This window comes from Cylas formicarius, unplaced genomic scaffold, assembly GCF_029955315.1.
Source record: "Cylas formicarius isolate icCylForm1 unplaced genomic scaffold, icCylForm1.1 PGA_scaffold_4__25_contigs__length_36172078, whole genome shotgun sequence".
Classification (NCBI taxonomy): domain Eukaryota; kingdom Metazoa; phylum Arthropoda; class Insecta; order Coleoptera; family Brentidae; genus Cylas; species Cylas formicarius.
The window spans coordinates 5,522,261-5,535,942 of NW_026844334.1; the positions used below are offsets into that span (position 1 = coordinate 5,522,261).

Below are 13,682 nucleotides of genomic sequence, written 5' to 3' on the forward strand. Positions count from 1 at the left end.
TTTTAGCGTTTAATAATATAATAAAAGATTTGATATTTAGTATATTATCGACAATTGATTTACAAACAACAACAACAAAAATCACGTATTTCTAAGCGAAAAAATGATCTTTCTAAACTGCTGCTGATGCTGAGTATATTTACAAGGCTTGTTATCGGCTCGATATCGTTCGCGAACGCGACGATAGAGGGCGACGTTAGCCGATGTAGTGTGACATTTATAAGCCGCTATGTAGCAAATGTATTTGTACCCAGCTAAGCCCTTAATGGTAACGGAGCCTGGTACGAAAACAAACTTGCACCGTACCCAATAGAAATCGGGGAATGTTTCGCTTTGTTTTCGGCATTCGTGCTCCAAACCTAGCCTTAGTAGACCTGTTTAATCGACCAGGGAATCCATATCTCTACTGTAATAATTGAAACAAGTACGTAGGCGTTGTAACATTAGTTTTAATATTGTAAAATGTGTTGGAATAATAAATTTATCGGCTAGAATAATAATAATAATAAATAAGTACATCAGAGAGCGGCGCGCGCTTTTGGGCGCGGTGTTTCGTTTCGTTATAATCAGATCGCCCCAAATAAATAACTGTTGATACTAGTCAGAATATGTATAACTTTACCCACCCCACCATCTTGCCCTCAGATTCTCTGAAATAAGCATTCCAAACAAAGTTTATATTACCTGACAATGTACTTAGCTATAAAATTGTATAGGGTCCAAAAGATGGGAAATAAATATGTATAATAAAGTCTACACCTTTTATTTTACCAAATCCAAAGCTGTTCGCCTATAACACTGTACTCTCATTCCACCTGTGGTCTGCAATCTGTTACTGTGACACGTAAACTGGTTTTATTGACCTAATTTTCGATTTCTGAAATTATCTAATTCATTTATTTACCTTTCATATGCCAAAGCAAGATTCTAGTTTTTTGCTGCTTTTGGCCAAGTTTGTCAGGATCATTCGGCCAATTTTACCGTTGAACGATTCTAGTTAGTAACTATTGAGTTATTTTTCAATTGGGCAAATTCACTGAGGTCAAAATCCGCATTTATTTAAAATTGTTTCCAAATGTTCATATTATTATGAATGCAAAAACACGTAAATAAGCCGACAAAGTTAAAAGCAATATCAATAGAAAAAGAAAAAAAAATGTGTTACCCCAACCTATAATGAGGGAATTAAAATTCTACGAGTTAAAACACAATTGAATAAAATGATAGTGGATTAATCGCCTGGCAGTTGCTAATAAGAGCCAAAGATGCATCTTCGTAGACACTCTAAACCAAACTTAATTTCGGCAAACGATCTGGACAATTAGCCCGTTCTAATGTTTGAAGATGAAACCGTAACTAACCTATATTGGTTTTGCTCTGTTTTGTTGCAAGTAATCCAAGAGGTACAATCATGGCAACAGAAAGATATAGTTTCTCTTTGACAACTTTTAGGTAATATTTCTGTATTTAACAACGACTGCAATATTTACCGTTACCTTTTCAGTCCATCAGGAAAACTGGTCCAAATTGAATACGCCTTGGCTGCTGTGGCTGCGGGAGCCCCTTCTGTGGGAATTAAAGGTTAATAATATCCCCAATAAATACGAGTCATTAGCATTATTAGCATATTTTGCAGCTTCAAACGGCGTCGTTATTGCTACCGAGAACAAGCACAAGTCAATACTTTATGATGAACACAGTGTTCATAAAGTGGAAATGATAACGAATCATATAGGCATGGTGTACTCTGGCATGGGCCCCGATTATCGTCTGTTAGTGAAGCAAGCGCGCAAAATGGCACAGCAGTATTATCTCGTTTATCGTGAACCGATTCCAACGGTTCAGTTAGTTCAGAGAGTAGCTGCCGTTATGCAAGAATACACCCAATCGGGTGGCGTACGACCGTTTGGCGTCTCCCTTTTGATCTGTGGATGGGACAACGACAGACCATATCTGTTCCAGTGCGACCCATCGGGTGCTTATTTCGCGTGGAAGGCAACTGCTATGGGCAAAAATTACATCAACGGAAAAACTTTCCTGGAGAAACGGTGAGCCGCAGCGACTCAAGCAGGATTTACAGTACTACTTTTGTTTGTTTTATATCGTTTTAGATTTAGTGAAGATTTGGAGTTGGATGACGCGGTGCATACCGCAATTTTGACGCTGAAGGAAAGTTTCGAGGGTCAGATGACAGCAGACAATATAGAAGTAGGCATTTGCGACGCCTCCGGCTTTCGAAGGCTGGAACCTTCCCATATCAAAGATTACTTAGCCAATATCCCCTAAACATATGTCATCAATTCGTTTTTTTTTAATAATTATTTCCTGTGTCTGGTAATTACAATTTCTAAATAAACGATATTAGTAAATACATTCTACACTTTTTTTTTCAAAATAAATGGCTAAATTATCAAAACACTGGACGCTTTAAAAAAATCAATATGATCACAGACAACAGAGTGTTTATACTGTGGTGGTTACCTGGCAAAATCTGTTGTCAATCGACTTTGCGATGACGTCACCGGATTCCCCAGGCGCGATAGCGTGAAGTTGGACGTATCGTACGGTAATCGTCAGTTTTCTTTTACATATTTATTATTACAATACAAGACAGAACTACCTTGGTCCAAAATAATGAGAAATTCATGGAATACACTACAACCGCTAATCAAACAAGAATTAATACCACCGATCATCAATAACCTATATTTCAAGTACAAATAAGCGGGAAATGTTTTAAGCAAAAGTTGCCGACTTGCCGAAAACTTTCCTTTCTGGTATCGCGTTCTTATTTTGTCAACATTAAACGTTCGGCAAACGGCAGTAAAAGTCCGACCCGGTAAATTTACGTTTGAAATATCGCGTAATCGGAAATTTTAATTGCAAAGTCACCCTCGCACCGTTCCGGGGCAACACCTGCCCGCCCGGGCATTCATAACACCCTGTCAATATTATATTCCGGTTCCCGGAATAATAATTAAGTTCGTGAAGTGCGAAGAAAACAACCACCTTTAAGCTGACGGTAACAAAATCTGCGTGGAAGCGACTCGCACTTAGAGAATCAATGGCCACTTATTTTTCACTAATTTAAATTCTAGTGATACTTGCTTCACGAAAAACCAGCTGGTAATAAAATAAATAAAAATAAAATTGCAATAAAAAAGTAACTTTCTTGTCCATTGCTGAGGGCATTTAGATAATATTGTTCTTTGGTCCAATAGTAAAGGGCTGAAAATTAATGTGAATAATACTCTTCCAACAATCTTGCACTGGACAATTTCATAATATTACATACATGTACATATTTAGAATATTGACAGAATTCAACATAAGTTCTTGAGGTAACGCGCATATAAATTGAATGGCCAGGATTATACTTATTTGGAACTGTAAGCTACCTTAAATATGATGATTCTAGAAACCCTACAGGTGTTCCATAACATTCTGCACTCAAGCTGCTCTTGTCAGAACTTGCTTGCCTGCTGGGATACATGTAACTATTTACACATCATCTGGATTCCACAATTTAACTATTTTATAACACAATTATGTTTCGTCATAAGTTCCAAGTCTAAATAAACAACCGCATAGAACCATATAGAAGTGTGTTATTGTGTATTAGCCTCAGGCCCCCACATAAATTCTTCCATCGAGATGTAAATACTTTAAATGGCTAAAAAAGTCTCAGAGGGATTCTTGACCGTGAGGTCAAATCACAAAACTAACATAACCTAACTATGGTTTTCGTTGGAAGGTGTTCATAACTTTCCTTTCATAAATATATTTACCAGAATTGGTGATAAGGGAGAACCCAAAGCTGTTCCTAAAATATATTTATAAATACAAGAAAAATTGGTTCGGGATAAACATTAATATGGGACGGTGTGATTCCAGATCCTCTGATGTATATGATATAATGTGGACCGTTTCAGGAATAGGCACTTTAGTACTATGCAATCTTGCTTTGATTTACTGTGTTTTTCTGTGAACGGTTGTTTATTGTAGAGGTTAGTAGCTTTATCGTACTACATTTAATTTATTAGAATTAGAACAATTTAAAACTCACTTGGCTTACCGTCCATTGGAAACAAACAAATGAAAAAATACATATTTTCAGATCCGGAAAATAATTTTTTCTTTTTTATTCGTAATGCTTAAAAAAAACAGAAATTCGTCTTTACAGGGAGCAATACAAGATAAGGTACCTGCGGCAAATAAGGCCAAGTTAATAAGAAATTGCTTTATTTGGCAAACACAGACAAAAACAAATAACGAAATACTAATATTATCTTCATTCAGACTCTCATAAATGAAACCACAGGTGCACGTTCAGTCTTAAAACATTGGGCTTTCTTATCCGAACATTCGGTTAATAAAGCCCAGAAAAAAAATGGGGTCGGTTATAAAGGACCACCTTAAACAAGACTAAAATAGGTGATGTACATTTAGTTATTTTTATATAAACAGTTAGAAATCCTAAAATGCCAAGTTTGCATAAAACATATTTTTTCGAACAAAATAAAAATATTTTTATAACAATGACGCAAATTAAACTTTTTGAAAGAAAAAAAAGCTCAATCTGATCACAACGTACGCAGATCTAGTCGTCTTTTGTAAAGCCAATATACTTCGTGGCGCTAAGTGCCACGAGACAAGTTTCGCGTATCAAATTGTTCTCATTTGTTACACACAAAGCAATACCAAGACTCGTTTTCTTGGAAATCATTCTCCGTGCGCGGATACTGTCGATGATGATGACGCTATGAATTGTTTTCCTTTTTTTTTTTTGGATTTAGAACCTGAAAAAAACAGGCCTTTGGTTACCAACTATGCTTTGTAATTTAGGTGTTTTCTCCTTAAACTCTTATTTTCTTTCAATTTGTACAGTTCCGATGTAGGAAGAAGTTCCTTAAAAGACTTATTAAGATCTTCACTTTCTTCTTGTGTCTGTGTCTTATCTTATTTTTTAACATACTACGTGGAGAATCGTCTGAATTATCGCTGGATTGCATATTAATACCAATAATATTATCGTTACAATTATTGGACTCAGCATCATTGTTAACATTATTAGCATTAACGTTGTTTCCATCATATTCCATCATACTCCTCAATTTCTTACAACATCGTGAACTGGGGGCAAGCTAGTGATGTTGAAAGGTTGTTTGTACAGCAGAAAAGAATACTTAGGCTAATTTTTAAACTTTCTCCGAGACAGTCTTTTAAAGGAATATTTCAACAACACAAAATAATGACGGTTCCTTGTATATACATATTACACACAAAAATAAACATTTACATAAGAAACCCATTGATAACCATTGTTACTACAGAGAAAATCTCTTAAAGCCTAAATTGCATGAGATATTTTTCTCAGAAGATCTTTAGGCTGTGCAGGGGCAAAATATTATAATATGCTCCCGTCCAGCTTAAAGAACCATTCTACTAAGTAATTTAAGAAACATGTTAACATGCAATTCTTTTTGTAGCCTAAGTGAACTCGAAACGCATATTCTAAATAAATATTTGTAATGTTATATTGATATATTCGTTTTGTGTGTTATATACGTATATATGTTTATTGTAAGACATACACATTTTCCATTTTATCTATTTTAATACATTTTAATGTTATTTTTGCGACGAAACATCCATTGTAATGGGCTTTCTGAATAAATCATCTATCTATTGAGGGAAAGATATTACCGAGCACCTTATTTAAAATTGCGTAGGAGCGCCCTGTATAAGCACGTTACAGAACAAAGGGCCACAGCGAGGTCTGCGTTTCTTGTAAAGTGAAAGCCGCCAACATCCCTCTTCAGACCGCACCCGAGCCTCTTGAGGACGCCACCCTCCCGCCCTGTGAGACGATTAATAATGCGAGTCCACTCAAAAATGAGGATGAGGTAAAGGCGGGGCGACGTTGTCATCGAGTTTGATTTACGGGCGTTTCTGCAATGTGCAGCGATTTTGTAGTGCTTGATCTGCGTTTTATGACCCCGGCGCACCCGACAGTCCCCCTTTTTTTTTGTAAAAACCTACGGCAACGTGTCGAATTGTACGGGGTGATATCTCAGTAAAGGCTTCAAATGCGCGGCGAGAATAAACAACACCAACAATTTTATATCCACAAAAATTCATTTAAACTCACGTTAAAATCGGTAATACGAACGATTTTTCATTTTTTTTGGTTTGAAAACCTAATGCAAAAATAATCTCTCTCCAAAGGGCAATATACCAATTTGAGAAACTTACTTGTTGGTTAGAAATTTACAATCTCTCAAAAACTACATAAGAGAGAACAAATTATGCCAAGTGAGCGGCTTAATAAACTATAACGTCTCACAACCAAAGGGTAAATAGAGACAATTATATATACCAAATATCAACGAAATATATACGTGAAATAACGGCACCGGTAAATTCTTAAGGGACTAGTCAAAATATGTTTTAAATAACATCTTCCAATTGTAGAGTGTTATCCATCATTATTATGTTTTATTAGTTATTATGTGCAAGGAAGTTCATGGTATTTTGTAAAAAAAATTCGGTCAATTGACTGGTCAATATACTATTGCCTCTATTCTACCAATGGTTGGGTCTCTTTCATGCAACTACGTTTGTTAATATTTTCAAATCTATATCCTTGAAGTGATGGAATCTGATTAATATCTCCGGTAATAAAGATAAAAATATAAGTATTTTTGCAGTCATTTCACGCTTTCTTTGTGATTTGTTACTCTCTTCCATTCCGTCTCATAATTTTCTTTATCTCACCGTCTAAACATAAGATATAATCATATTTAAGTCATGACCACTTATTAAGTGCTAGACTATATTCATATACTTAAGAGAAGTGTACATATTAATAGTAATCACTAGTTAAGAAATAAAGGGAGCTGAATTTGAAGATTGTTAAATGTTAAGTGGTTTCCTTGATTAATGTAGGCGATGAGCTGAAAAGATGGGCAATTTAAGGACGCCAGTTTTCATTGGAACTTTTTGGATTTTTCCCGAAACGCTAAGCATCGTATTCGGATATTCCTTGAATAGGTAAATTGGATATCACAAAGGCATAATAACGTTATTAAATATAATATTATTAAACAATGATAGATAACACTCTAAAATTGCAAGATGTTATTTAAAACATTTTTTGACTAATCAGTTAAGAAGTGGTCAACTGATCAGCCCCAACACTACATTTGAGTCTTGAATTTATTAATAAACAAGTTTACCAAACATGTTACATACTATACTTTATCTACGACCGTTAGTTTTTGGGTATGTTTTTCAAGACAACGCGAATACATTCACTGACATGACCGTCAGAATTGACAAACGTCAAAATTTGCTACCAAACCTGTGCGATAATAACCAGGAAATGTCGGAAGCGGCTCGGATCCGGAACTGACCCAGTAAAATAACACTTTCCGCACGCAAGATCCAAGATACCAACGATCAGCCGTAAAGAGGGGTATTACAAGAGTGAACATAACCTTTATTTTGAAGACACTTATGCAAAACAACAAGTTGAAGTTTTAAGAACTAAATCGTATTATATAGCTTATTTCGCAGACCAAATTATCACCAAAATCCCTTAGATTATCATCTTACCGCCGTGATTTGAATTCTATATAAATTATATGGGCCCAGTTAAAAAGTTAGATGCGATAATATAAACCCAAAAATGTCTGCCCATGTAACTGATGTAATTAAAATCCAGGGTGATCACAAAAAAGCTCGGGACTAAATGAAACCATCAATTATATCGCTATATGATCATGATAAGGCAGATTCAAACTATTCTGACGATAATGTTATTTAATATGTATTTATTATTTATATAATTGCAATTCCACAATACGCAATACAACAAAATATATTTTGTAATTCATTTTCCTTTCTATTACCCCGGACCGGTTTGATTTATTGGTCCAAAAATGTCTACGAGCAGATAAATGGTATTATTACAGTCACGACCATTTATCGTGTTTATACTGCTCATGTAATCTGACGTCTAGGTCAGACTGATCATTTTCGGAACATTTTCCTTTACATTTCTCGAAAAGCATCAGTTATAGATTTCCCATAATTAAAACCAGAAACCGCGATGTTTAATCTTCTCGCGAGACCTATCTGACGCGCCTGTTTTATCATACAAGCAGAAAAATCCCTTTACACACGTTTCTAATTTAAAAACAAAACGGCCATTGTTAGGCAACGTAGGTACGGCGACGGAACGATAGTTCTAAATAAGGGCACCGTGAGAGGTACAAAGGGCCGTGTATGTGCCCCTCCTGTTTTGTTATTACGGTAACGGGAAGTCTGTGCTATCTCTCCGTGTATAGAGGAACGAAACGTACGTTATTATAAGACGCACGGAATGTTTTGGACGATGGGGAAACGCGGACGTGAACGTGCATTTTAACCTTTCCCTCTAATATAAATAACAGAGCTTTTAGGCGTAACTTATTTTGCTTTATCCTTAAGTTGAAGTATGCGCGCATTGTACAGGGAGCGGCAAAATGATAGGTACTATTTGGGATGTTAATAAAAACTAATCTACATAAAGCAAACATTTTTTTGTATTATTTTTGAAATATACATTTAACGCCATTTAGGAACGTTATTTTTTAAAAATGATGTCTTTTAAGTGACGGCCATTATTGTCGATGCGCTCTTGTAGGTTCTCGCGGAAGCACATCATTATCCGATGGATCATTTCTTGGGGAATTGAGGCAATTTGTTGCCTTATGGCTGCCTTTAATTGTTCCAAAGTCCGCGGACGATGCGTGAAAACTCTCGCTTTCAGGTAAGTCCAAAGAAAAAAGTCGCAAGGCGACAAATCAGGTGAACGTGGCGGCCAGCCAAGATCACCCCGTAAACACACCACTTTGTTTAGGAACATTTCTTGAAGAAGATTTGTGAACGACGCGTTGTGTGCGATGTGGCACCATCCTGCTGGAACCAAAGATGTTCTCTTGATCGTTGTTTAATTCGTTCACTTTTGGACGAAGGAAATTGTTAAGCATATCAATATATCGATCTCCGTTGACTGTTACCGTTATTCCATTTTCTTCGAAAAAGTAAGGACCCACACGCCGAACTCCGAGATTGCACACCTCCTAACTGAAAATTGCACACTTTTGTCTGCCTAACGCGAGTGTGTACACAGTGTTGCCGGTTTTACAAACCGAACAACCACTATTTGAAATCCTGCCCACCTTTTTGCCACACCCTGTAGGTTAGAACGTTTTACCTTACTAATCGACCAATTCGACGCTATTTAGGGCTGAATAAAGTTCCAGTTAATAAGGTTTCAAGCATAAGCACTGTTGCCAGTGTTAGCTAGTTAAGTTTCGTAAAGTTGGCAACATCCAACCAAGCTATAGCCGATTTTTTAAATCCTAATATAATATTATTTTTCAATAAGATTTCCAAAGCGTCATTTAACACTGATAATTAACTTACGGCTTTAAGAAAATCAGAAGTTAACGCTTTCATTAATTTATATTTATTTATTTATATATATAATTACATTTTCCACTGAGATAATACACACAAAAATAATAAAGAAATTCAAAAGCAACCTAATCTATCTATAATCTATTAAAGCGCTCAAAAAATGAAAATTTAAATTTAAATTAACGTCGCAACTAATCAAAATGGTGTTCAGACGGGCCAGAAAAAACTCTTTGATTCCTTGCTGTATAAGGACTTAGATATTTAGGGATTGTAGATTGTAGAAGAGGTCGTTATTATAAATTATATGTCATTTTTTTTTTAAGTATTACAGTAGCCTGGTGAAGTTTCCTTGAAAAATAATGGAAAGAAAAGCTTTTTTAATAATAAGTTTAGAAAATGTGCCGCAATATCTTCAACTTACCGAAGCTGTATTTTAAGATAAAAAAGAATAAAATGAATCCTCTTATAACATTATTTAATTTACTGTACTTAAATATGACAGGTCAAGCAAGTGAGGTTAGGGTCTGCCGCTGCATTGCGTACACCATGTTAGAATTATTAAAATGAAATGTAGGCCTAAGGTTAAGCTCACTCGCTACATTTATTTAAAAGAATGTTCGTGACAAAAAGTCATAGAGAGTGACCCACCCAAAGCCCACCGATCTATGATCTATACCTCTAATGTCTGAAACGAAAATCGGCCGCACCCGGGCAACGCGAGTCCCATAACTCGTTATTAATTATTATTTGCCGACTTGTTAATTAAATTGTTTAATAAATTTCCATATGTATGGAATTGACGCGTGTCTTGGGCAGATGCTGACCGTTACGTTCGGTTGCGTTCCCGCCGAATCGTTCATCAATCATCAACTGAGCAACGTTTCGTGACATCGAACATGGCCGGCCCAGGATATCTGCGATCGACTGCTGATAGGTCGTTTAGATATATAGATATCATTTATTTCAGCGAGTTAAATACTCGTTAAAATGTTGCTTTTGGGCGTGATCAACGACCGATGGTTAAAATGTGACTGGAGGCAGTTTGGTTATTTCATTCGTTTTTTGCTCCTCACGAGACAGAAGAAATTTAAATATAGTATATATATATATATATATATATATATATATATATATATATATATATATATATATATATATATATATATATATATATATATATATGCGGGGTTTACGAGACTCCTCTAGCGGTCATTTTGAAAGGGTCAATTATTTTCGTTCTTCTTTTACTTCTAGAAGCTTTGTAAAACTTTGCCATCAGTGATGTGAGTTGGTCGGATGACCTGAGCAGAGAAATTTTCTAAGAATAAAAGTTAAATGTTTTGGATCAGCAACTTCCAACTTATTATGTTTACCTTTGCCATAAAAATTGCTAGTAGGAATCAGACACTTCTATAATTCCACTTCTTTCCGGAGATAAGACAAATAATAAAACTCAGTATGAAAAATAAGGGAGTTGTTTTCAAATATTTCAGGAAGAATATTTCACAAGACAGAACAATGAAACCAATTACGTATAAATGCAACTTTCGAATGAAATTTGATGCACTTCCTCTCAGCAGTATGACAAAACCTTTACTTATCTTCTTCTTCTTTCAGTGCCCTATCAGTTATCTGAAGTTGACAACCACTTGGGAGAGAGCATCTTGGTCTTCTGTCAGTTTAAAAAGTTCTCCTCGTCTACTTTTAATCTTTCCCTCCATAATCATTCTGAGGAGATAGTATTTTTGGTCCCTCATTATATATACCAGATATATATAGAGGTTTAAGGTATTGATCAGTGTCCAAGGCTATACTTCGTATAGAAGGACATGCATTTAACCATTCGCTGTCGAAGACCCATATTCAAGCTGTTATTGCAGAACACTGACTTCATAGAACAGAAACTGGAATGCGCAATCTGAATAATAGTATTTGAACCATGCCTGAAACCAAACTGGGTCTGATCGAAGTCGAGTTCACATTTAGCTCTTATCCTGGCATGTATCACTCTAAGGGAAGTCTTTAGCAGGCGACTCATGATACTAATTAAACTGTAATCTTCACACTTTTTTGGATGTTGCTTTTTCCACTCTTGTAGATTTGGTTGAAGAGTTCCACAACGTGTTTGATGGTGTTGCAATCGAGGAGCTTTATTAGTTCAATAGGCACGTTGTCCGGTCCGACTACTTTATTGCGAATCTCAAAGAAGTCCTCCGAAAAGAGAAATCCAAGCCATTAGATACCCTAAATGTACCTTGTGCTTCGATCAGTGAGATATTGAAGATGGCGATTTTAGTCTGCTGTCATTAACAACTACTACACGTACACCATCAACTTTTTGCTGTGACATTTGATCTTACTATAGCGTATCTTTTTCTTGGCGATATTATCTCAAAACAAGAACAAGGAAATATATTGCAGCCATATATGCTTGCCGAACGCCTATAGTATAACAGAAAATAAATACTGGCATCCATTGGTGAACTTATTACTCAAGCTCAGTTCATTGGTATGCAATGCTTGTAGGTCAATCCTTCTAGAACATTCAGCAAGAGAAACTCAAAACTAATGTGAGAAACTCCCTGCCACCACTAGATGGACATCTATAGTCATGTGTCTTGAAAGCCTGAAAGAAAACAAACGTGTGCTGCAGCCATTAGCAACAAGCGATGAAGCACATGATTTAGATGGAAACGATCGACAGAACATTAGTGATTTGGAATTAAAATTAATACATTTTAGTTATTTCTGAGCCTATCAAGAAGTGCATAGTTAAACTGCAAACCAATGATGCTGAAATGAGTATCTTAGTCGAAGGATTCAAAAAAATAAAATACTGTTTTGAAAGAGAACTACCAAATTCACGCTTCTGGCGAATGAAGAAAAAAAAGCGATGGATGCTCTACACCAGAGGAGATGCTGCAAATATTTTGGACCCTCGCAATAAAAGGAAAAACTTAAATGCCACCGAATGGAATAGTGGGCTCAAGAATATTCATAAATTTTCCTCACACTGAATGAAAAAACCCAAAACTAGTTTCAAAAAATTTTTGGATTGAAATCTCTCTTTTAGGAAAGTATTTACTGTACTTGCAATGTCAGCAACTTCTTCATCTACAGGAAAAGTCATTCAGTAGGAAACGATTTATCCACAATAAATGCAGACATAGATTGACAATTGAGGGTGCTGGAAAATTAACATAAGTTCACCATAATTCAAATCTACTTAATGATAGGTGTTTAGATTCCGGTGAATGCCAAAAGATTACGGAAATATCCCAGATTGCGACAATGATTGTGATGAAATTCGTTAAAGTAGTATCATCAAGGTTATACGTATTCTTGATACAACTGATCAAAATAGCTCCTCTAATGGCATTGCTTTTTTTTGTGAAATAAAGATCCCTATATCGAACTGTAAGTGTTTTTGTTCGGGCTTAATAACCGTCGTTGAGTGGAATTTCTTCCTGACGTTTCGCTAGCACGAGCGGCTAACTGCTTCTGAGGTGCTTCCATCTCCGATGCTGGATGCACACTGACGCGGTCCCGTTGTTGTATTTATGCCTGGGGAGTCGGGGTGGGGAGGGGGCGGGGCATTTTAACGCATGAGTGGTTGTGACTACCGGGGCTGTCCTTGTGTTCCTTAAGATGGGGTCTCTTCTTTTCTATTGAAATTATTTGTATGTTTATGGATTTCTATTGCTTCTTATACGAGGCGGGCATGATAGCCCGAAGTGGGCGCAAGAAGCCTGGCTTCCCCAACGACAGCCATTAAGCCCGAACAAAAACACTACAGTTCAAACGCTGGCCGCGAAAGCCTTAATCACTTATTGATCCCTATATCCTTTCGAATTCTGCTTTGACGTTTGTAATTATATTGGTAGATTTTTATAACCAGTATTTTATTTCTCTTTTCAATTCCACACTCCTAAGAGTTCATATTTCTGAACCATAAAACTAATAAATTTATATAAAGAACTATATAATATCCGTTGGTTTAATTTCACCTTAATTGCAAGTATCCCACATGCCAATGTACATTAATCACGGACATACGGTATATATTTATGAGTGCTACGGTAACCGTATAAATTACAATTACTCTACAATCGTAGGAAACAGTCTATGATTACCTTTAATTATTTGTCGATGTATCGCAGAAGGGTGCTTATAAATATGAAATTGACTTAATTAAGTCGCTGTTAATTATATTA

General features: G+C 36.0%; 1 protein-coding gene across 1 annotated transcript; it reads left to right on the plus strand.

The window, feature by feature from the left end:
- The first annotated feature begins 1,319 nt into the window (after positions 1 to 1,319).
- Positions 1,320 to 2,365, plus strand: LOC132700826 (proteasome subunit alpha type-2). The gene is made up of 4 exons (XM_060668393.1): positions 1,320 to 1,452; positions 1,505 to 1,581; positions 1,637 to 2,048; positions 2,112 to 2,365. Exons 1-4 carry the CDS (start codon positions 1,412 to 1,414, stop codon positions 2,284 to 2,286), a joined length of 705 nt encoding a protein of 234 aa, XP_060524376.1. The 5' UTR covers positions 1,320 to 1,411; the 3' UTR covers positions 2,287 to 2,365.
- Positions 2,366 to 13,682: the final 11,317 nt, after the last annotated feature.